Source organism: Streptopelia decaocto (assembly GCF_964273445.1).
Source record: "Streptopelia decaocto genome assembly, chromosome: 7".
In the NCBI taxonomy this organism is placed as follows: Eukaryota; Metazoa; Chordata; class Aves; order Columbiformes; family Columbidae; genus Streptopelia; species Streptopelia decaocto.
In genome coordinates this window covers 61,898,754-61,924,277 of record NC_138661.1, presented here as the reverse complement: position 1 = coordinate 61,924,277, position 25,524 = coordinate 61,898,754, and the positions used below count along the sequence as shown (strand labels likewise).

Below are 25,524 nucleotides of genomic sequence, written 5' to 3'. Positions count from 1 at the left end.
ATGAACATAGCAAGAGTGTAAGCAGAATATTAGTTCCCATTAGTAACACCTATTGCACTGAGGAAAAATCTCAAAAGAAATTAATCAAAAATCCTTTTCTTCATTCATGAAAACTGAGCAAAACATTCAAAAATACAGCGTAGGAGACAAACCTGTAATGGCAGAATGCCTTAATGGGTCTTTTCCATCTTTAACTCCAACGATTCCATAAGAGACAATAAGCAGAGACAACCCTCTGCAAAATCAAATCACTGAGAATCAACCAGAGAATGAAAATTAAATCACAGTAAAGTATTTTCTTCTTTGTGAGCTTTAGCATTAATCACATGCAAAAGTAAAATATTAGTTAATTTGATTCTCCGTGCCTTCCAGACTCTGGTTGAAATGAATCAATGCAAGAAGAGTGATTTCCCTGATAACTGGGAAAATGTAAGGAGGGAGGAAAAAGAAGAAAGAAAACCAGTAGAAATAGCTAGTGAAAATTAAATGACCAAAGCTGAACTAGAGAAAACCATGTTAGGTGGCATAACAACAACATATATAAAATTTCACTGTGGTGGCTTTGAAACAGCATTATCCAAAGTCAGCTAATATTGGAAAGAAAATCACCTTGGACATCGTAAACTATTACTAATTTAAGCGATGATTACTACCAGTCTACAAATCTCTGAAAAATGGCTTTAGTATAGGGCACCTTCAACAGGCCAGCACATGGGCTTGGTCACCCAGAATCCCAGCTCCAACTCTGCCAGCAATACCAAGAGTGGGCGTGATGAACCGGCAAGGCACAATACGCTCGGGAAGCCCTTCTGCTCAGTGGCTGTGGAACAGCTCACCTGGGTGCACGTGAGCTGCTCGCTCGGCTGCTCGTGTCAGGATAAGGCGCAACATCTGCACCACATCTGCACCACATCAGCTGAGGGACGGGGGTGTCACCTGGGCATTTACCTCTGCGCTTCAGGCCGCAAAAACTGGACAAAGCCCAGCACAATGACACTGTTTGTAGCTGGTGGTGATGCAGCACAAAGCCTTTCAAATTAGCGGTTCAGTGATGCCATGAAGAGGTGAGGGACCAGTAAGAGATGCCATGAAGAGGTGAGGGACCAGTAAGTGATGCCATGAAGAGGTGAGGGACCAGTAAGTGATGCAAAGAAGAGGTGAGGGACCAGTAAGTGCTGCCATGAAGAGGTGAGGGACCAGTAAGTGCTACCATGAAGAGGTGAGGGACCAGTAAGTGATGCAAAGAAGAGGTGAGGGACCAGTAAGTGATGCAAAGAAGAGGTGAGGGACCAGTAAGTGATGCAAAGAAGAGGTGAGGGACCAGTAAGTGATGCAAAGAAGAGGTGAGGGACCAGTAAGTGATGCAAAGAAGAGGTGAGGGACCAGTAAGTGCTGCCATGAAGAGGTGAGGGACCAGTAAGTGCTGCCATGAAGAGGTGAGGGACCAGTAAGTGATGCCATAAAGAGGTGAGGGACCAGCTCTCAGCACCAACAGCAAGAACTCAGGGGTGGACTTCACTGGAAGTCAAGAGTGGCCCAGTTTTGCAAAGGCCACTAATTTAAGCTTGTGCATGAGAAAATTGAGGCACACGGAGAAAAAAACAGGCACTGCAGCTGAGACAAACCCTGCGCCTCAGGGCCTGGGTTTTTTGCAGAGAGCAGCCCAAGTTCTTTAATTCAGCGACAGGCTTTATTGAGCTGGCAAAGAAATACGTAATCAACATAACAAAAACTTCTCAAAATAAAAATCAAAGGAACGGTTTAGAAAAAATAACTAGGGGTCTGGTTTCTTTCTTCTGATACATTTTAAAAATAGATAACTTTGCTCCTACGGGGAGGAAATACTGTATTTAATTAGAAGTATAAATCATTACACTTTTATAGTTAGTAATATCTACTATGGTGAAACTAGATTAGTTACTCATTACATATGCTGTTTATTGTCCAAATTTTAAAATAAGGTTTAATAATGGAAGTGTTATAGAACAGTTCACTTCAGGGTTTTTTTGGTTCATATTCCACCAACTCAGACTATTTTTTATATATATATACATCAGCAGAAATCTGTCTGGCTTTCTTCCTAGTGCAGAAAAACATGCACTATCTCAAATGCCCCTCCAAAAGTCATGGGGATAGATTTACCTTTAAAACTCCATCAGAGGTGAAAACGTGGCCCTCTATCTGTGATCAAAGCTTAAATTTCAATTCTTGCATTTAAAGATGGGGCAGGCTCTTCTGATTCAAAACACACCTAACGAGCGGTTCTGCTGTGACAGGATCCGTCCTGCAGCTGCTCTCTAGCATCGCGTAGCCACGAACGTCACTAACTTAAGCAATTTTCTATAGGACTGCAATTATTTTCCTCTTTCTATTTTCTCCATCCTACAGCAACACAATCAAGACATAAACACAAAGGAAGTGTAGCAGACACATCACTGATTTCATTGCCATTTAAGCCAACCCTGGCAGCTCTATACTGTGGACTGATGAGGAAAGCACATTAAGCACTTGCAACAGAACATCCAAGTGGACCTGTTTTGCAGCCTGATTAATAGAAACAACCGCTAAGGACTAATCACAAGTCGAGCCCTGTTTTGTAGATTAATAGAACAAAGGCACAAGAGAATAGGGGAGGTTACAGGACTGGAATATAAATAAGAAAAGGTGTACGCTCTAGGTAGCTCGACTGCTAGTAATTATCAGCTAAAGGCACATCCTTACGGGGAGATCTCGCTGCTCTGGGCTAAAGTGGCTCACTACCAGATGGACAATCAGCCTCTGCATCTCTAAATATTTTATCTGTATTTTAACTCCAAAGTTTATGAAACAACAACATTCTGTGAAACAAAGCATACTTTCCTCTCACGCTTTAAGTATGATTTAAATTGCTATTGAGATTAGGTGATGCTCAAATTTACAAGACCTATACTTCTCACTCCACGTAGCTCATGCATGACTTCTAATTGTTGTTGAACATTAGCAAAACTTCGAGGAATGAAAAAGTGTGTGTTACCTCGCATTTAGTTTCAAAGGGATCCATACCTCTGAGGAAAACTATTTCTCTACTTCTGAAAGCATTCAATTTGAGTGGCTATAACAAAACGTAGTGAAGGTAACGGCAACACAAAATGCTGCATCTGTCCCTCCATCAGTGCCCTGGAGTAGTGCGGGTACCACTGACAGCCAGTGGCACTGAACACAGGGGAACAGCTGCCCAAAATCCTGAATGAAACAAAAAAAGCCCTTCTGACTCCAGGGAGGATGGATTTCATCCTTTGTATTTCAGAATACATCCTTATCTACAGACAATATACTGAATTCTATCAAAGTGATTTATACCTGACATTGTTCTGTATTTTCTGAGCTTTCCCAAAAGCTCAGTCTCTTCCAGTGCTATACACACAAGAATACGAGCAATGCCGTTCTTGAACCTTATAAATCTAGTTTATGAAAAAGGATCTTCGGGTTAGGCAACGGAAGACATTCTTTCTTAAAACGGTATTTTCCAGGTTTCTCAACAGCTATAAAATCTGTGTTATATTCACAAACAGAAGAGGGAGACAAACTTACTAAGAACTGAAAAATCAAATTCAGGTACCCATAACCCCGGAGATTACAGTGTGCTGGGGCATCCCACATTAAAAATGGGAACACATTAGGACTAGAGCTTTCAGCCTAGCACTCAGTTTGCCTTTCCCTTCCATTTCCCTGCGATGCAAGACATGTCCCAAGCAGCCCAGATGGAACACCAAGAGGTGTTAAGGAGAACACCTTTCTTGCACTTCTTTTTATTACATTCCCAGTTTTGGAAACGAGATGCATTAAAATCTGTGCCAGGAAAAGGAGATGGGAAGGTTCATCCTTCTGCCTTATATAAAGCTTTCTTATATAAAGTTTGAGGTGATACACAATCCATAAGTATATTCGCAGGATATAAACTCGTAAAACTTACTCAAGAACGCAACACAGTTAGCAGCTGCAAATATCAGCTTTTGTTGGTAAGATACACTGATTCACATACACAGAGAAATAAAAGGGCTTTCTGACGAACCAGACCATACAACTTCCCTGTCAGTCCTACCCATCCATGCTGAAGCATCAAACGGCGAGAGCTCCCCAGAATCAGAAGACAGACAAGTTGTTAGATCTGCAGATACAATACTCAAATACTCACAACGTTAATTGCAAAAAAAATAAGATGACAAACGTGTCAAATGATTTCAAATCAACATGAGCTTATTTTCTAGGAAGCCTTATTTCTTTTGCCAAAGTAGCCATAGGCACAGGCATGACATGTCTGTCAGTATGTAATGCAAACAGCTAAGCACATATACCAAAGGATACCAAGTTGTTTACAGAGAAGGCTTTATACAAAACGCTAAAGAGGAGGAATACTGAATGGAGTTAATAGGTGGCAATGACTTTTTCCCAGGTACACCAGACATGCGGATCATAAACCAAAGTCCTTATTTGTACAAAATTATAGCAACTTATCCCTGTAACTATTTTCATTCCATGCCATCCAGAGGACAGGCAGACAACAAATGCAGGACAACCCTTATTTGGGATATAAGTTTTATATAATGCCACTGACTGTACATTAAAAGAAGACTATGTTCTAGAAAGACTGGTCAAATTATAGGTGTTCATGCACACACAGAGTTGATAGGCAGGTAGAGCTCACCTGTTGGGGCTACATCACATACACTGGGATAACCCAGATCACTCACTGAGGTGGTAGTAGGGAACCACAACCTGTGAGGCCTCTGTACTCACATGTGTGTGCAACGCAGCCACAGCTATGAGGGCACGACGATAAGCTGCTTGTAAACCACTGCTTAAGCCTTCTGTTGCACGTATACAAAGATCGCTCTCAGCCACACTAAAATTTTGATATTTAACTAGTAGAGTCAGAAATGTCAGCAATTCTCATACTTCAGATGCACACAAACCATAATACAGACTAGCACCGAAACACTTCAGAGATGGTTATGAACACCCAGCAGTGTCATTGATTTTCAACTGAATCCATGAGGGTTGACCACATCTCAAATAAGGTGCCAGATCTATTCTACTCAACGGACTCTCAGGAAAATCTGATGAATGCAGCTGTCACTCTTGACCTTTCTGTCTATGCTCAGATTCATGATCAGTGTTCTCTTATTTGAAGTGCTTGTGCAATTTCTGCTTTATTTCATAGTGTCTGTGAATTACTTTAAGCATTTTATACACATGTCATGGTGAAGTTAGCTTTCTGATCAATAAGTATTAGATAAATATAGAATCACAGAATCATCCAGGTTGAAAAAATAGACCCAAATCATCTTGAAGACAGTCATGAGAAAGCTTACCCTTACTGGGAGCTAACAAAATCTAGTCACCTGCTACTTGACTTACTTTTGTATTAAAACCAAGTACAGTTTTTCAAACACTATTTCTCTTCCATTTCTATTGCATCTTATCGCCATCACATCTTGTGAGCTTTATCACCAGCTCCACCTGAAGCAATGTAAATTCCTACAATTCTTTTCCTGTTTGTCCTGAGTAGATAACTATGAAGCAAACCACCCACAGACCACCTATTTCACAATCCTGACAGTGCACAGGACAAGACCTACCTTCTCCCACATCACCCCCCATCTCATTCATTTCACAGGTTTTGTAAATACACTTGAAGGTATCCCTATTTTTCCAATTACAGCTTAATTCAGCAAAGCTCTTACTATGTATATCGGTATTTAAGTGATAATTATATAATGAATTAAAGCTTATTACTGATCTCACTGTGCCAGTGAAACTACCCATGTCCCAAACTTGACACATTCAGGCACTTTGTTGAAGTGGGGGTTTTGGTTCCATTTTTCCAGTGTGGGCTGACACACTGTGAAGATATTGGCTCATGCTGTCTCTTTTCACTCAGGGTCACAACTCCTGACTTAGAAATTATTCATGTATCCAGTGCTTTGAAGCTGGTGTTGTCTGTATCGAAATATCCTGTTGGACACATACACACACATACACGCATTCATGCATGTTGGGCTGGATGGGTCTCACCCTTCCAGTTATATGGCCCTCATGTTTTCATAGAATCACAGAATGTCAGGGATTGGAAGGGACTTTGAAAGCTCATCCAGTCCAATCCCCTGCTGGAGCAGAAACACCCAGATGAGGTTACACAGGAAGGTGTCCAGGCGGGTTTTGAATGTCTCCAGAGTAGGAGACTCCACAACCCCCCTGGGCAGCCTGTTCCAGTGTCTGTCACCCTCACTGAGAAGAAGTTTCTTCTCAAATTTAAGTGGAACCCCTTGTGTTGCAGTTTGAACCCATTGCCCCTTGTCCTACCACTGGTTGTCACCGAAAAGAGCCTGGCTCCGTCCTCCTGACAGTTACCCTTTATATATCTGTAAACATTAATGAGGTCACCCCTCAGTCTCCTCTTCTCCAAGCTCAAGAGCCCCAGCTCCCTCAGCCTTTCCTCAGAAGGGAGATGCTCCACTCCATCATCTTTGTTGCCCTGCACTGGACTCTCTCCAGCAGTTCCCTGTCCTTCTGGAACTGAGGGGCCCAGAACTGGACACAATATTCCGGATTCCACCTACCTCTACAGCAAAGTCTTGATCTCCCACTTAGTTCCTCACTGGAGTCCTGGTTTCTCCAGGTCACCAGCTCCTCCAGACAGCCCTGAACCTGTTCCTGCTGTGTGCTCCAGCAGCCAAGCCCACACACCCTCCAACAGCCCCTTTGCCTGTCACTCAGAGCATCCAGCTGCTCCCTACTTTGTCCTGCTCTGGGTATATCACATGGGGACAACAAATGAAGAACATAACGAGGCTGGGAGACCATAATCCAACACAAAAATCTGTTCTGATGTCAGTTCAAAGCTCAAGCCCCTCTCTTACTTCTCCAGTCTCCTACTGTGAAGGTGGTTGTCCCCGAGTGAAATAATTTTACACTTAACCTTCACAGCACGGTATGTGCAGTTTTGTCTTTGCCTTCTGCACCAGCCCAGCACAGAGAGGTACGGCACACACAGGCAGAAGAAAATGGTAAAGCAGGAGCCCTGGAGTGCAAAAGCTGCATGGAACAATTTACTCAAGCAAGTATCACCACACAACGCAGTCCAACCCTCTAAGGAACTGCGTATCACTACACGCGTTAATTCTTTCCTTCCCTCCTCCTTCCCCAGCTCCCACTCTTTAAGGGGGTTCAGATCTCCTCCCAAGATGAAGTTTATAGCAGCTGAGTTGAAACTTTCAGGAGTTTCATAGTATTCTAGTTAATCCCTACTCTTCCTAACTCCTCTCTGGGTGCAAGTGCTTTCAGCCTGCTCAGCGCACACAAACGCCACATTCACCGCTGTGTTATTCCAGTGACCGGCACAAGGAAAGCAAACTTCTTGTTCCTGCACAGCTGGCAAGTGAAAAACCACCAAAACAAAGCCAAACTGCAAACACAAGCACAACTTGTGCGTTTTGCATGCACGACCTGTACAGCAAAATGACATTTCAAGCCACAGCCAGGAGACCACCATAAGGAATTAGCCCCCCAGCAGCACGGCTCATGCTCATTCTGGCTCTTTGCTTTTTCGCACAGCACCTACTGAACTCCAGGAAAATGGGGCAGGAATTAGACACAGAGCAGATTCCCACCATCATCTGTTTGGTATGGCTCTGAAGGAATTCAAACCCCTGCTTCCACGCTAGGACAGATTCAAAAGAGTTGGGAGAGCCACCAATTTATGTCTGTTTTAAATGTCTACATTTCCACCCATGGAAAGACACAGATTGCGTGTTACGCTGGTAATGAACACTGTAAAATTCTTATTCCTGCTGAAGTCAAGCCTGAAGGAAAGGTGAGGACTTCATACGATCTGTCCCACCACCAGAATACAGAGCTTTCCAAAGAATTAGCTAGGGCAGATTAGCATTATGGTATTAAAAATTACTTAGGAGATAATATGTTCAAAATTACAAACATCCCACTATTTATTAAAAAGAAAAAAAAAAAAAAAAAAGGTAAGTTTTTAAAGTAAACAGGACGATTTTTTACTTACAAATGAACCTGATATGGACACAGAAGAAAAATCAGCGACATTCCTAACAAGGCAAAAAATGTAAACAAACAGCGGCAATTCTAGACCGGGGGGAATACATTAGTCAATCCTAAAACGAGAGACTTGAAGGACCGATGCCAAGAAAAATGAAACAGAAGCCTGCACCTCTAAACACAGCCATGCCACAGTGGGGCTGTGTTTGTTTAACACGCAGACAGAGGACTCCAGTCTTTGCCAATACTTTCCTCAGTTGCTGACTGCGACTGTATAAATACGGAATTCCTGAAAAACTGGTACAACCAGCAGCCTTGTCCAGTCTCCCCCTGGTTTCCTCACTGCTAAATAGCAATGAAGAACTTTATTGCTGAGTAGTTGCCGTTTCTATTCCTCCCTTTTCCAGGCGCAAGCTAATTGCCAGCTAAGGCTATGAAAATAAAAGAAATGAGATCTACTGCAACCCATCAGTATATCTGAATGCGATCACGTGAGTTGCCAATTGGCTTTCCAGTCCTCACGCTCAATATCTGCTGTTAATTTGCTTGCTATTTCAAGAACTTGAAGATTGTCAGCAAAATCCGTGATGCATTACAAAACTTATAATTGAAAAGCAAAAATAAACCAAACAACTGATGCTTTTCTGACAGGATAAACACAAAGTCTGAAAAGACTGAGCAGGAGAAGGGAGATGTACTAACTCAGAGCTACTTGTATTAAAATACGATTGCAAACGAAGCTGCGAAAGAAATGAGAATGATAGAAATAAGTTCAAACTTAAGGAAAACCATTTGATGAAGCCCCTGAATTCTCCTCCGGGCTAAAAGAAAATCGTACAAAACATTATTTTTAAAGGAGATGATTGAACCTGTCTATGCTTTCTTAAGGCTGCATTACCTATGCCAATTAAAATTTTGCTTCTGAAAAGGAGTTAAGGCTCTTCCTCTGGAGTTACTAAAAAAAGCCCATGAAAGCCCTGGTGAGCGATAGCGCGACGTCTGTTCCTGACCTCGGGATCACCCTACAGATCAAATTCTTGGACATAGGAAAAACCCACTAGTATTCATTAAAAGCAACTGGGAGGCTGCTTTGTGCTTCTGTTCTTGAGACCTGAACCAGCCACGGCTCGACGAACGTGCAGGATACTGCGGAACAACGCTGCTGGTCCTGACCAAGGGGAAGAGCTTCATTCAGGATTCACTGATTTTCATCACAATGATGCAAATCGCAGATTTCAGTAATTATTTAAATAATCAATTTTAATCTTTTACGTTTGTGCTTTTCAGTTATTTTCATAAAGCTGATTCCATTAACCATTAAAATGCATTGATTTATATCGAGTTGGCTTTTATATTAAACATTTTCTGCCCTCAAAAAGATTTATCTATAGTTATCTAATCAAATATATATGTTGAAAGTCTTGGGTCTACAGTTTTACTTTTATTCTGCTAGATATGGGTGCAATTTGCCCATATATTTTAATAGCTAAAACTAATGCAAATGGTTGCTTTATTAGACTATTTCATACTTACGGCTTGTGACATTTTTTGTGGAATTTTTATGGCGAACAGAATTTAAAATCCATAAATAAGCCTATTGCCTCGTTATTCATGAAATTAACTGCCATAAATTTCTATGCACACAAAGTTTATCAGAATACCTTTTCATTTCAACTATTTTTGTATTTCAAACAAACTAAAAGAGCTACCTGTAGAGCTGAACAGCAGAACAAAATAAACGAGAGGAAATTCTCCCTGAACAACTGTTTCCATCAAAACGTAGTTTAGACAAATCCTGGTTCCAGTTTACTGCCGTTTGCTGGTGGTTTTAACGTTTTTAAAGCTTCATTAGAAATAGACATTGCTAGAATACTTGCAATCAAACCTCCATAACATTATAGTAAATTCAGTCCTTAGCATGGATGAACAATTCCAAATACCTCAAAGACCAGAGGTATTTTAAAATAACAACATTCAAATTTAAAGAAAACTTATATATATTCACTGACGTGTATTCAGCACCCAAAGCTGCAGTAAAACCAGACTGTCTCTCCTACGCTTTTACAGATACATCAAATATGAGTTGTACTCACATACAATTCACAAAGGGAGTTTTAAGATTTAAAAATTCATATGCCCATTACTGTTTATATATTTTTGTCCTGCTCAATAAGTAGCCTCGGTCTCAAATTTCCAAAGGAGAAAATGTTTCCATTGGAATCTTTAAGAGATTTGACTGCATAAAGTGCAAACTATCAATTATTTTCCCACCAAACAAGCCAGGTTAATGGGCCAAAATAAGACGGACGAGAAAGGAGGGAAATGTTTTTGTGGATTGTTATCTACACGCCAAATGGAAAACCTTCAGCCATTTCGCTCCTTCAAGGTACATCAAAGCATCTCCTATTTAAGGTGAGAAAATGTCACTTACATTCTCCACCTCTGCAAATGAGCGGAGCGTGATTCACGTCCCACCCTTGCTCTTTTCTCTTCTAGGGGCTGATACTCTGTTTTCAACTCCCCTCCAGCTAATGCCATTTAATACGCTTAGAACCATCAGGCTAAATTCAAATTTTCTGCTCCTTAGAGGCTGTTGATATGCACCACTGCACATTCCAATTGCAAATACACATGAATGCTCCCGTGTATTGTAAGTTATTTTCTACATACAAATTCTACTAAATTGTAAGTTAGGAGGCACTACTTGAATTCTCTCAGGTCTTTAGAAAGCTTTCAGATGTACCATGAGTAATAACATGTAATGAATATGGACTGATATTTCTTTCCTGTAGTTACACTGAGTTGGCAATTTACATTTTCTAAATAGATAGATGACTTATAGCCAGTTTTCCCAGTCTTCTGGCAATTACTTCTTAGAAACCCATGACAGGCTGAAACCCTCCAGAATCACAGCTGTTATTCTTGGTTTGATCCCTCTTTTTAAATTAAAACCAGTAGCTTTATCAGCAAATGAGAATTTTTTTCCCTCTGGAAATACTTACAAAAATGCACATAAATTGAACATGCCAACTTATCTCATTTTAGGGCTGGAGCATCTTCTGGGTTAATGACCAGTGTTCCACTTCTGTGACAGAACTAATTGGGGGAAGGAGCCCATAAATACACACAAACCCCCCACAAATTCTCTTCCTTTGGGGTAATCTGAAGATTTATAGTAGTTGAGCAAGATGTGATTGGAGGGGAAGGAGGAAAAATTTAAGCGCTAACAGGCTTGTCTGATCATTCTGTCTCAGTTTCCAGGCACAGAACAGATTTGGAACACATTTTCTTGTATCTGATGTGACTTTACCCTCTTCTCAAAGACCAACTGAAATGCAGGAAACCGGCTGAATTATCACATTTTCCAGGAACTGTCATTATATTTTAAAAAAAATAAAAGAGAGAGAGAGAAAGAAAAGATGATACCACATCTCTATGTTCCAAACACAAACCAGCTGACCTAAAAAGTTATATTCAAAATGATAGCCCTAAATCCACATCAACAGTTGTTCAAAACATGCTGAACAGAAATGAAACCTCATTCATGAAAGAAGTCTGCACTTGTTTGGAGCTCCATGTGCTTTTCTAGCAGTCTAGCTTTATTTCCCATTGAACCCTAATTGAAAAAATCCAGCTATCAGTGGATTATAGGGAGGAATAATGAAGATTTGTCTTCCATGACTAGGTCAGAATACATATCATACATGTGTTACAGTTAATACAACTCAGGCCCTTGAGGTGGCATCCCTTAATATTTCAGAACAAACATTTTAAACCCACCTGCAAAATGCAGCTGGAGACAAAAGGGCAACAGATTGTCATTACAGATTCAGATAGCAAAAGAGGGGCAAAAAAGATCACTATATTTTGCCAGTACATATAAACGTAAACGTAAAGGCATATGACACAACTCTCCATTTCAGAATACCAAGCTCTCTCTTCCCCTTCTCCAGATCTCCCCAATAGCTCTATAGTAAAGAGAGTCTGGGTAAACCTGCCCCAAATAAATCTGCAAAGATGCCTCCGCTTTGCAGTCATTGGACGCCTGCAGAATACAAGCCCTCTGAGTCTGAGACGTACGTATGGAAGAAGCTGAACACAATCTTAACCTTAGTAGCAAACCTTCCAGCTCACACAGCTGCTCACTTGCAGCAAGTCTCAAATCCACATTACGCCACCCAGGGCCTCGTGTGCCCTGTCTTCTGGGTGTCATATGCTGTTAGTACTAATTAAAAAAACAAACAAAAACCTTTGAAATGTCTTTAACAGGTGATTCCTAACTGGAATTAAGACTAGCTCCCCCAATTAGCTGATACTGCAGGATTTAGAGGTGTTTTGTGTTTTTTGTCTTTGGTTGGTTGGTTTTTTAGGTAAGCGACGTCAGGCTGATTTAAACTACTAGCTAAAGGCTATGACTTAAATTTAAAAAGCCCAGTAGCTTAAGTCAAGAATGTGAGATGCAGAGCTGGAACGCAGTTTTCTAAACAGCACTAATGTACACAATCTGACAAATAAAACTACTGTCAGAAGCATCACTTTTTGTGGTATTGTATTAATCACCAAGGCCTGCAGTTAATAGAGATGAGGAGGAAAATTTCTAATCTCCGTACAGCTTTGCCCCATTCTTTGGTTCAATCCCTGCTACTCCCTCTTCCTCTCCTACTTTCACCTTAAAGCAAGCTTGACATCAAAAATATGAGCTATTAGCTTATAATAAACCCTTCTTATAGGTATGCATAAATTAGCATCTGAGTACTTCAGCTGACAATTGAGAATGCCAAGTACTGTAATGATTATCACCATCACTGAAGTTCAGGTTTCTGGTAGAGCCTGAAAGGACTGTGGCTGTTGTTAGCATGAGAATTTAAAACCAGTGCTACCCAAGACTCCAGAGGTATCACCCATCACAATTAAACAACATACAGAAAAAAAAAGGAAGACTCTCCTTAGTACAAAACTCCACAGCAATTTTTCCTGCTCATACTTGGCACAGGGGGTGGAATGAGATCAAAACTGGCTTGACATTTCATTACAACTTTACAAGCAAAAGAAAACAATGCCTAAAACTGATCAGAAATAACACTTTAAGCACCTGCTGCCTTGAACCTTGTGCTGTGTGGGTGTTAAATGCTACCATGCTAATCTATTAGCACAGCGGACATAATTACCTAAACAACATACCATATAATGGAGCTTCTTTCCCTAATGCATACTAAGATGCCACTGCAGCTAACCCATGAGCACAGAGTGGATATTGACTCCTCTATTTTTTAAGTGCGTTCAGCAGCCAGAACAGAAATTATTACAGTTCTTTTTCTCCTGTTTCACACACATGGCCAAATATAACCTATTTATCCACAGAAAAACGTGGCAATTGTTTCAGAGTGGTTTACAGCTTAGTGTGATACTGTTCTGCAGGGCAATGCAACAAAGCAGCTTCATGCATTTGCAACAGGAATGATTCCTGTTGTGGTTCAAGTAATAAATAGCAAAGAAAGTTAAATGGAGACTTACCATGGGGCACCGTATATTCGGAATCCTTTAACTGTTACCTCTGAATCTTGTAAGTAAATACTATTTGTCAGGAGTGACTGAACATTGTCAAAGTCCTCTGGTTTCAATTTGGACACAGAGGGAAAGCGGTAGTAATCTTGTTTGACAAGGTCTGCCATGAATTCCTTATCAAATGTCAGTTCATGATTCCCAGCAATCACTATTTTATATTCATACGGTAGGTTTCCTGAAATAACAAAAAAGAGGACTTAATTAGCACATTTTCCTCCCACACCAGCATTGCCGGCACAATAAGTAGACAGCTAGCAATGACAGAATGAAACACCCGAGATCCGTGAGCAAAAGTTATTAATACTGCTTCTCTTCCATTGAGTGAAACTGTGTTAAAATGTAAAGCAGCGTCACGTGAAGCAATAATAAATAAAAAAATGAAAAGCGTTCACTGCAGAGTTAAACAAAACAAGCCGGCAGGCACCAAAGCAGATCCAAAGGTGGCATAAAACACCACCGCTCCCCTGCTTTCCGCTGACAACACTTTGATTTAGATCAGCAGAAGACGTCGGAGTCCTACCAGTTCATTGACAGGACTGGGTCACAGTCAGCAGCCCCAGTTCTAATCCACAAGAGGAACCTGCAGTGAGATACCTCGGGTGTCACACACCCCAGTACACAACTGTCATGAGGGTATCAGGCCTGGGTACTGAATTAGGCTGCTGGTGCTGTTGGTTATTTTTAAATTATGTCGTTATTTGGATTAATTTGCATTCAAGTGGCATTTATTCCAGATCTAGCCTATTCTCCAAAGCTCCAATTTACTCGCAATGGACTTTCACTTTATCATTATTATTCTGTTTATGGCAGTATCTCATTTCTGTAAGAAGTACACACGTAACTCAGGCAAATAAGACAGAAGGCAGGAAAAAGGCAGCGTGGTTAATTCATTTACCGTGAGGGTCAGAGACAAAGATCATAAGCTGGATCATCCCAGTTCAGAGCAACTACTCCCCTTGTTTGGAACAAGACATGGATCAGGCCCACGGAGCCAGATTTTTGCAGTTCAGGGACAGATTTTTCAAGCACTTGGTACAAACGAGTGCCAGATCTTCCAAATACACACTAAACATACTGGGTGCTGAGCTCCCTTAGAAAACATGGTTACATACCGTGTTGTCTTCACAGGAGTTAGGTTCTTTTATAAAATCTGGCCCACTGTGACTTGTCAAAAATCACACGTGATTGTGCATCAAAGCTGACTTCTACCATCTTCACCATAAGCCTGATTCTCTAGTCTTATACCAAATCATTCACTTTGGTGTTTATTCCTAATAATCACTTAGAAAAGGTTGGTTTTGCTGTGTGGGTGGTTTTGGTTGATTGGTTTTTGTGGTTGTTTTCCCCTGTTCCCCCAGAAAGGTGGCAAAATGTATGTGGAAATCTATAGGTCCATCTTCCACATCCGGTACCCCCGTCATCTGTCCCAAGGAACACAGAACCAGATGCTATATATTTCTTGTGAATACAGTTCCCCTAAATAGATGTGGCTTCACTAATTTAAAACTTGCCTTTCAACTTTCAAAACTGTTTGGGTTTGAGGGTTTGTTTTTTTTTTTAAAAGTTTCAAAGTAAAGCTCTAAGTATTTACAACAAGATTAACTTTTGCCTAAATAAGACTTACAGGGAACCAGTCAAAACCCTCTGCTTTTTAATATTTACAGCAAGGAAACAGGAATTACACAAGATACATATATGAACATCATCTTTGCAAAATTAGTTAATTCTGGATAGAAAAAACAAAAAGCTATAAATCCCCTGGAAAAAAAACAAGCAGACATCCCCATAGACACTTCACATCTGAACAAAGTGCAGATCATACATATTCATAACTCTCCACAGTGCTGCATTAGATTAAAAGCTGGGGGAATGCAATAAATGTTTCTCTACAGTTTATGCCTCACTCCTTTCCCCTCTTCCCTCCCCTTCTCCACCTCTGCTACATGCTGCTCTACAATTCATTTTTATTTAAAAACTCAATGTGGCAGGTACCTACAATTCCTGCTCTCTGTGACTCCTGGGCATAAGGTAAAATTGCTATTTTCTCCTCTCTCAGGAAACATAAAAGATAGCACTGGCATGAAATTTGATACACTTGTCATAACTATCAATCCCCCCAAACAAGCTAGATGTGATTAAATTCTCAGAGAAGTAGGATGGAGAAGTTAAATTCAGGTTTCTGCCAAGTTATCAACATTTGCCAGTCTTAGCAGAGAAAACTTCTCATCTTACTGGATAAATGTTCAGGTATTTTTACTTTCTCCCATGTATTTTGATAGATTTGCAAAATCAGTGTCACCCCATACGATGATGTCATCAACGTATTAAGGATGTTCTGCAGCTTTACCCTGTTCCAGCGGAGTCTGGACCAGCCTGTGGCAGACGGCAGGGTTGTGTTTCCACCCTGGGGCAGTCAGTTCCAGGTGTACTGGATGCCAAAGGGACTAAGAAAAATGGGATTAGTGATATCTATTGTGGCATACCGCTTGGCTGCCTTTGATTCCAGCTGGGATTGCAGTTCTAGCATGTCCGGCATGGCAGCACCTAATGGCAGCGTCACTTCATTCAGGCTGGTCTACCCTTAGTCTCCACTTGCCATCAGACTTCCACACCGGCCATACGGAATTGTCGAAGGGTGAGTGACTTTTACTCACCACTCCTTGGCTCTCCAGTTGAGGAATCAACTTGAAATACTAGAGAGAGTGCAGAGGAGGTGACAAAGCTGGTGAGGGGCTGGAGCACAAGTCTGATGAGGAGCGGCTGAGGGAACTGGGGCTGTTCAGCCCGGAGAAAGGAAGCTGAGGAGAGACCTTATCGCTGTCTGCAACTACCTGAAAGGAGGCTGGAGTGTGGAGGGTGTTGGTCTCTTCTCCCAGGCAGCAAGTGATAGGAAGAGAAGGCCTCAAATTGCACCAGGGGAGGTTTAGATCAGTTATTAGGAAAAAATTCTTCCCAGAAAGGGTTGTCAGGCATAGGAACAGGCTGCCCAGGGCAGTGGTGGAGTCACCATCCCTGGAAGGGTTTAAAAGGCATTTAGATGAGGTTCTTATGGACATGGGTTAATGCCAGAGTTAGGTTATGGTTGGACTCAATGATCCTGAGGGTCTCTTCCAACCGAAACGATTCTATGAACTTACGGGTGGGAATCAGAAAGTCTTGGTTGGTGCAATGTTGCCTCCGATGCACTGCTGTGTTGTTGCTGGCTGCAAACACTTACATCACGTTAAAGCATCAGCTGAACAACACTTTTAATACACCTATTACACAGGAAAAGGGGGGGAAGCTGGGAGAACTGTTGGGCTTTTTTTAACCTATATAAGTAGGTGTTTCAGTGCTTTTTTAAGTTCACCTTAAGTACTTGATCCAAGGAGTCCTTAATCTGTGGAACAACCGTTCCCGTTTTAATGGCATGCTTCATACGAGTACAATTTAGTCACACAACTCGAGTTCTGCAGAGCTGCCAGACATGAAAAGGAGCCTGAGACTGGCAATGAATGCTAACTGCTGAGTCCCTATAAAAACAGAAAATCACATTATTTTTTGACTACTGTTACCTACAAAGCTCACAGGGAAGTAGGGGAATAAGAAATAATGTGACACTATCTGTCTATATAGTGGTAGAAACCTGTATTTACAAACAAACGCTATGCAAGTGCTTTTAATGTGAAGCTCTGAATATGCATATGCATGCATTAACTATTCACATAAGACTTCCAGGAAATGTGAAGTGTTTTCATGCCCATTTCATAGCCTCATAGACCTTTTGGCCATATGTTGAGAAATGGGCTAAGAAACCTTGAAGTACAAATCATAGCCCCTTCAAAAAGACGGAAATCTGTAGAAGCAAGATGCCTGTGCAAGTGAATCATCTCCAATTTATGGTATATCATATACGCTTCAAATGTGCAAAACTGCTCATGGAGCATCCACCTATAACCAACCACGTACACGTCCAGAGATAAACACCGAAGGAGCAAATTTTGTGTAATTCCTGTGGACTTCCCGTCCCCGCAGCAGCACGAGTTGCTGTCAGTTGTCCATTGATGGGCAGCAAGTGAGCAGCACACCCTTGTCCTGGTGAGCAGCTCTGTACCAACACTCCATAGGGTTTCTCCTGGAAGGCCCACCACACCTCAGAGCCATGGTTACTCTCTCTTCCCAGCATTTATGGCACAATTGCAAAACACACAGGCTGCTTTTGGCTTTTTAAAAGAAAGCCAGAGTATCTCAAAGGCTCTGATCGTTCCTTCAGCAGCAACAAATGAGTTAGACTGTGTAAGTACAGCTATATAGACTCAAGCTTCAAATAATAAACTGGAGTTCTCTGCAGGTACTGACATCCAAAACTAGGAAGGAAAAACAAACATCTGTTCTAGGATGAGACTGTTCAACTGACTGTGAAAAGTATCCTGGCTGTTTTAATCAAACAGCCTTCACATTATGTCCTCAATGCAATACCTAAAATTAACATCAACCAACATACGAGCTGAAAACATAACCCATGAATTTCTATATATTTTACCTCTCTGTGAATCTACAGAAAAAAAGAATTAAAAACAAAAAAGTGGACAAATAAAAGACAGAACATGCACAAAACCAGAACATGCTTCTAAAGAAGTACAAAGAACTGAAGCACAATATCTCTCAAAATCTTCTTGATGAAAAGTATTCCACCAGCTTTTTGAACTATCGTCAGTTCCAAAGCCGCTTGCTTTTTTTTTTTTCCCCTCCAAAAGAAAATTTTGTAGGAGGAAAAACAGAAGCAAAACACACATGGGCAACACAGCAAGAGGAGTAGATGAATCAAAGTTTAACTGTTTTGCCTTTATGCAAAGAAAACATGAGACCACAGCACAGGGAGAAGCAAAGGCTGAGACCCTTGAATTCCTGTGATAAATCTAAAGCTTGTACATTAAAGCTCCTCTTTGTTGAAAACGCTGTTAGACACAACACAACAGCAATGTTAGGTAAGTGCAAGCTCTGCCTCTGACCTTTCACTCTGTAACCGTCAGGCTTCATTAATTTTCACAAGGCCTGACAGCTCTAGCGTTAATACTCACACTTGCGGATCGAGCCACACAGCAGGTTCAGACTGCTACCTTCTCCTCTGAAACTCATGCATTACGATTTCTTCCATGCTGGCAATGGAAAACCAAGTCTAAGAAACATTAAACACAAAAAACTACGTTACAATAATGCCAAGGGTGAGCCATAAACCCATGAAAGCAAGGAAGAATCGAGGGAATCTCGCCTCGGCAGCTGTCACCCAGCTGTGTGGTGACAAGGTATGGCAGCAGACACGGCCGTGCCAGTGACCACAGGTACGGGAGCTACTGAACCTCTGTGGGCACCCAGGAGCGTCTGATACTGCAGAGTCACCAAATATTGCCGCTCGTTCTCTCCCTCACAGGTAAATATAGTGAATTTGGCACAAAACTGGGCCGTAACATTGCCAAGCGCAGTACGAACCATGTATAGCAGAACCTAGTTAATTATGGGTCTGAATTAACGATGCTCTGACGCTGGTAACAATTCCTTGCTTTTATGTATTTACGTCTCAACCATAACATTATTCTAATGTAACTGTTTGTGATTAATATCCTTCTCCTCTCTGTCAACAGGAAAAAAATGTAGCACAACATGAACGACCATCTTTTGTTTCACTTCGGTGTTTCGTGTCTTCCTCAGCATTATTCTGGCATTACACATGTTGGGGTTTGATCTCAAAGGTGTTTTGAGTTTCACTGAGCTACTGTTAACATTTTGTTCTTGAAACATAAAGAGCTTCGCTAAAGTTTTGCAAATTAATACATAAGATTTATTTGTTTTGAAACAGATAGAATGCGAGGTTTTGTTTAGTCTAACCTCTAATCAAAAAAGCCTCCAGATTTTGCAGCTCACAGCTCTGCCAACTTTAGGTGGAAAAAGTCCCCCGCAAATTGACTTTAAAATGATGAAATGTGAAACAGAAGCAGCACAGTTTTCTCTGCTTGTTAGTGGCTGGAAAGGCTTTTTTTTCAGGCTTGTAATTACTTAACCTAAAAGATGGAGCTTTCAAGAAAAAAAAAAATCATCTAATTTTAAAAAGCTGTCAGCTATGGTTTCCCTTTAAATTTAGAAAATTTGGAAAACAACACCCTCCCTGCAAATCACAATAGCCTTATTTTTTTCCTCTTCATTTTTCAAAATGTTTCTTGCAGAAATGGTAGCTCCTTCCCCATAGCACAGCAATAGATGAAGAACCGACACAGCTGCACCAGTGCTACGTCCATGCTCTCAAAGAGACTCTTTAAATGAAATAGCACTCACTTGGGAAAACATATAAGGTTTTCAGGCATGAACACCTTTTGTCTGGCAGAGGTGAAGGGTGTTCCTCTATATAGAATTATCCTATATTTACACTTACAATGACATTTGCATCTAGGCTCCCATAGTTTAAGGTCTATTGTGCACGTCTACTGCAAACACATAGAAATATGCTGTATTTTGAATTTTACGTTTTCTCTTGTGATCAAGATCTTAATGTACCAGGGCTGACAAGTTTTAGATCGATTTCAGCTCGGTGTGGTTTCAAATGACTCGGATCTTGAATTCTGAATACCAGGGCTGAGAATCGGAACATAAACTCTGCCTTCCGAGTGCCAGTGGGGCTAAGTAGAAATGTTCTCCTGGAACTTGATTAAGACTAAATTGAAAAAGAACATTTTTGGTTACTATTACATTAGGCTAAAATATAGAAATGAACCCTAATACTATCTAAATCTAATAAGAAAAAACCATCTCTATTTCAAATTTTTCAAAGCATTCTCTATAAATGCATCACAGATCAATTTACATGGTACTTTCGCCAATAAGCAAAACGAAATCATAGGTTCCAATTGGCTTAACTCATATTGGAAAGTGCGAAAGCAAACGCTAGAAAATGCAATTACTGCAAACAAACTCCATTTTCTCCACTCAGGAGGGAATTTCAGGGAACATTTTATTGCCCTCAAATAATATTTCTAAAGGCATCAATACACAATTCTATTTTCTTTTCGGAGTCCCTCCACTATATAACCTAATCCTCTCAAAAGAAACTCACCAGATTTTGAAATAATATATTGGTTGTTGATATTACCTTGTGCACGCACATACTGTATCAATTTAAATGATTTTTCTCCATGAATCTTAAGAATATAAAAACCAACAGTCACGGTCTGACACAAACAGATCTGGACCTCCTTCCCATAACATACCCTTTGTCTCTGTAATTTACAATTCCAATTAAGTCTTTTTTTCTACAATAAACGAATAAAAGCCATCAAAAAGAAGGTCATCCTGAGAAACAATTACACAGAAAGTAATTAAGCTAATCATAATTATCAGAGACAATGTCTTGGTATTTTCACGTACATATATTTTCACTCTGCAAAAGGCCAGCGAATGCTAAGGACAAGATTTTCCAGACAAAGCAAATTCTTTATTTAAAAGAGAAACAAGTCTGGATATCAATTCTGCACCACTTACTGAGTGAAAACTTACTCAAGGAAATGAGAATTATGAACACGGGACCCAGAGATCTAGATTCTGCCCCAAATTTTTCTACCTTATTGCCATGGACCATTATGTGATAAACTCCTTTTCTGTCTGTCCACAGGACTGAAAAACACACCTCTGCCAGGATACTTCCAATATCTACCTACCTTAAGATAAATACATAAATCCACCAGGAAACACATTTAACCACCAAAAACATTCTCCTGTTTCCCTCCTCTCTGAACTTGTTCCCATTATTTGTTTTCTCATTTTTAAACGAAAGGCTTTGAGGCTTAGAAATGCAGAAAACAGGAGGCAGGTGCCTCCCTTTACCTCCTAGCCTGGTAAAGCCTCGTCACTATTTCCGAAAAGAAATCCCTCTAAATGCCTCATTTTTATTCTACCCCAGGAAAGTGATCAGAGTGTTTCTTATAAAATGAAAAGTCTTAAATACATAAACAAGAAGCTTCTGATAACTATTAATTTTCTTCCTATAATACAGTATATTTCACATAACTTCTCAATTTTCATACATGGAACTGAAATCCTTCCTTTCCAAACCATAATTTTTGCGTACATTGTTGGTAAGCTACAAAATATACCAGGGCTCAGACTTAACTGACTACCAGTACTAAGGTAACATGGATAAATTCCTATAATGATAAGGGAAAAAGTAATAAGTAGGGACAGTAAGAATAATCACAAAGAAAATAAAACCGAAAGGAAAAAGTAGAAATATTTTTTTTTTAAATATCCCAAAGATTTTAAAAGCATGGACTGCCATCTAAAAGCAGGACATCAGTTTTTTAGTAACTCTGAGAATGTAACACTCCTCAGTGTGCTAAAGCAATGAGCTGCCTTTGAAATTTTACCTTGTGATCACCTTTTGTGGTTTTACTTGTAAACATTTAAGTATAGGAAGCAACGTTGACATTCAAAGGTGTTTTTAAACATACTTTTGGATGCTGACGTTTGTTGGGAATTACTTCTTCCTTTTCAAAGTTGGAAGAGGAGAAATCTAAAACCTGAACTGAACTCCACTTCTAGATGCAGCCTGATATTCATTTGACAGCACTGTGTACTGTATTTCAGAACTACCTTCATGCTCCTGTCCTGAAATTTGTAGAGAGAATAAAAACCAAAGTACACAGAGAACATAAACAGAAATTACAGTCAGCTAAAAATGCTCAGGCAGGCCTTTCTGAACCTACGGTATTATTTTCTGAATCTCACGTTTAAATTTATTATTCTAAATAAACCCAAGCATTCCAATATAGTCTTTCAAGATGAACTTGGATACCAGGAATCTCCTGAGCCCTGTACAGAAATTCCCCCTAATAACCCAGCCCACAGAAAGGTTTCGTAGCTACTAAAGGAGACAACCAAATCACTCCGGCTCTATCATATTACAAGGAACTGAATTCCTCTTATGCAGGTTTTTTTTCCTTGTGATCTAGAATTACCTGAGCAGAATGGCCTCAGATACCTTGTAAGTTTAAGCATATATAGTAACCCCAAATACAATAAAAACAGAGAGAATGAACTTTAAGCCCAATAAAGGTCTAGAGTAGTAATGATGGAAATTGGTGGCAGTGATTTCTGAGTTCCAAATCTCACCCTGATACTATTTCTTGCCACCTCCTCTCTTCTGGCTTTGCAGACCTTCAATTACCAAATGATTTATGTTACAGCATCCCAGGACCTCAGTTCAGATTGAAGAGTTTTAAAAATCCAGGGCGCTGCTCTTTGAATTTCAGTGGGCAAACCTATGTGCTGAAATACCTCCTAACTGGCCTTCCAGAGCGGGAAGGACAGAACACACTATCTCTTATGTAAACTCCATTCTGCAATACAAAGAGTTTGAGTATTTGTGATGGAATTCAGGTGAAACTCTTTATCTTTCCAATCCTGGTTACTACAAGCACTGTGCTGCCGCCATCTCTGCTCCATAATATGGACAACAGTAAACACCTCACCTATTAAGGTACTGAAATGTTTTTAAATCAAATTAAATGGATATGTGAGATTTATGGTATTTGTATGTGTGCATTTGAATTTACAGTAAAGTTTTCACAAGGTGCTGCAAAATCTGTATGATGCGGCATCTGTAGTTCCCTTTTGTGTGCGAAGCACACCGAGGATTCTGGTACATGAATAAATATTTCTCTGTAATTAAACGCAATCATTAACTGTTGGGGCATGAAGCACTTGCAATTTTTCATCGGTGTGCTTTCTGCAGAGTAGGGTCTCTTGATTTACCCGTTTTAGCCATCATTTCCTGACTTTAAAAAAAAAAAAAGGAATGAAAAACCTGCCATAAAAAGGTATAATATGCAGACCTTAAGTTTTGTTGAATAAAGCAACAACTATAGTTAATCAGAGCTAGTCATTAAGACAAGGCACTAAGAGAACAGCTATTTCAGTCACTTACACAAAGGTAACAATTTATTTCTTATTTATACTCCTTTCTGCTAAGGTTTTGCCCTTTCACCCCAAAGGCAAGCACCATTGTTTTTACAGCTGGCTTCACAGAAGCATTTGTTTATGAATGGCTATATTGCTTCCACTATAACCACATGTACATCCTCTCCAGCAACTCACAGAAATGCAGGGACCCATTTTAACGCAGATTTCCAGAGCTGCCAGTCACCAGAGCCATGGATCTTCCTTCCCTCTGTCCCGGGGGACTGGGGACGATGGTGGCACCAGGGCGGCCCCTTGGCCGGGCATCCCCTCAGCCATCCAATCCATCCCTGCTTTCACGCTCCAGCTAATGGCACAGGATTATCATTTACAGCCAGAAGACTGGAAATGGTGAATGGCTTTCCTCACAGCGCTAGTCTGGGAATTATTTCACATGGGATTTTATGAGGGCATGTTAGTCCAGGACCTTTACTCTCAGAACCATGAGTATGACTCCAGGTAAGTTACTTTATTCCCAGCAACCACCGAAGCGTGCAGCAGGGACAGAGGAAAGCAGAAGGAACAAACATCTTCCCCACAAGGCTCAGGAGAAACCTCCTGCAAAATAACTGCAGGAAACCTTCACGGTTGCCTTGCAGCCGTTCTGCTCATCTCTCAGTAGGGAAGGCAAAGCCAAATGCTGCTTAGGGAGCAAGGAGCCTTAAGAGTAATGTCTGAGAGAGAGCGGCTCAGTAAGGAAGGAAATGTGGGTAATTTTTTGCCATTTGCAGCTGTTTTAAACTAAAACTCTCCATGTTTCTGTGGCTGGTCACATAAAAAAAAAAATTAATGGCAACATTCAGGAGAAAAGTAGCTATTGCGCTCTGATACCAGCCTGGTCTGTAATACTAAAGATCCTGGTTCGTTAGAAAAGATGTACATAATTCTGAGGTCTTTAAGGTTCACTTATCAACAGTTACAGGAAATTTCAAGTACAGAGTGCTCCTGAGCTCTCATTTCTTAATTTTATTAACTTGGGAAGAAACGAAGCTCTGGAAAAAGCAGGTGCATCTCCACTACTTTACATCCCTGTGGTCTCATTTGTCTCCCTCTTCTTTGTGGGCTCCATCCCTCCCCTAGTTTGATGTTATTTTGTTCTCTTCTGTGTTGGCTTTGCATCTTTTTTGCCTCGTTCCTTAGATTGCTGTCCCCTGTTGTGCTGCTTAGTTCCTTCTCTACTAAATGTACCATCAACAGTAAGTGAGGGTTTGGTAACCATCACCTCACAGCAGGGGGGCAGGATGAGAAAAGAGAGACCAGACCAGCTCAGGGAATCACAGAATCACAGAACGGTTGGGGTTGGAAGGGACCTCTGGAGATCATCCAGTCCAGCCCACCTGCTAAAGCAGGTTCACCAGAGCAGATCACACAGGAATGTGTCCAGGAGGGTTTGAATGTCTCCAGAGAAGGAGACTCCACAACCTCTCTGGGCAGCCTGTTCCAGGGCTCTGGCACCCTAAAGAGTAAAAAAAGTTTCTCCTCATATTCAGATGAAGCCTCCTATGTTTCAGTCTGTGCCTGTTGCCCCTCATTCTGTTGTTGGGCACCACTGAAAAGAGTCTGGTCCCATCCTCTTGACATCCACCCTTCAGATATTTATGAACGTTGATGAGATCCCCTCTCAACTTCTCCAGGCTGAACAGACCCCGCTCTCTCTGTTTCTCCTCATAAGAAAGCTGCTCTTAGGCCCCAAATCATCTTCACAGCCTGCCGCTGGACTCCCTCCAGAGTGAGGCACTGAAGTGACCTGACCTGAGCCTCCACTCAGAATCACAGAATGTCAGGGATTGGAAGGGACCTCAAAAGCTCATCCAAGTCCAATCCCCCTGCCGGAGCAGGAACACCCAGATGAGGTTACACAGGAAGGTGTCCAGGCGGGTTTTGAATGTCTCCAGAGCAGGAGACTCCACAAGCTCCCTGGGCAGCCTGTTC

At 40.9% G+C, this 25,524-nt stretch overlaps 1 protein-coding gene across 3 annotated transcripts in view; it reads right to left on the bottom strand.

The window, feature by feature from the left end:
- Positions 1-25,524, bottom strand: part of MPPED2 (metallophosphoesterase domain containing 2) — a 107,453-nt gene that overhangs the window by 33,705 nt on the left and 48,224 nt on the right. For all 3 annotated transcript variants that reach the window (XM_082057894.1, XM_082057896.1, XM_082057895.1), the window contains exon 4: positions 13,561-13,786. In XM_082057894.1, coding sequence (XP_081914020.1) covers positions 13,561-13,786 — 226 coding nt within the window. The remainder of the gene's footprint in view (positions 1-13,560; positions 13,787-25,524) is intronic.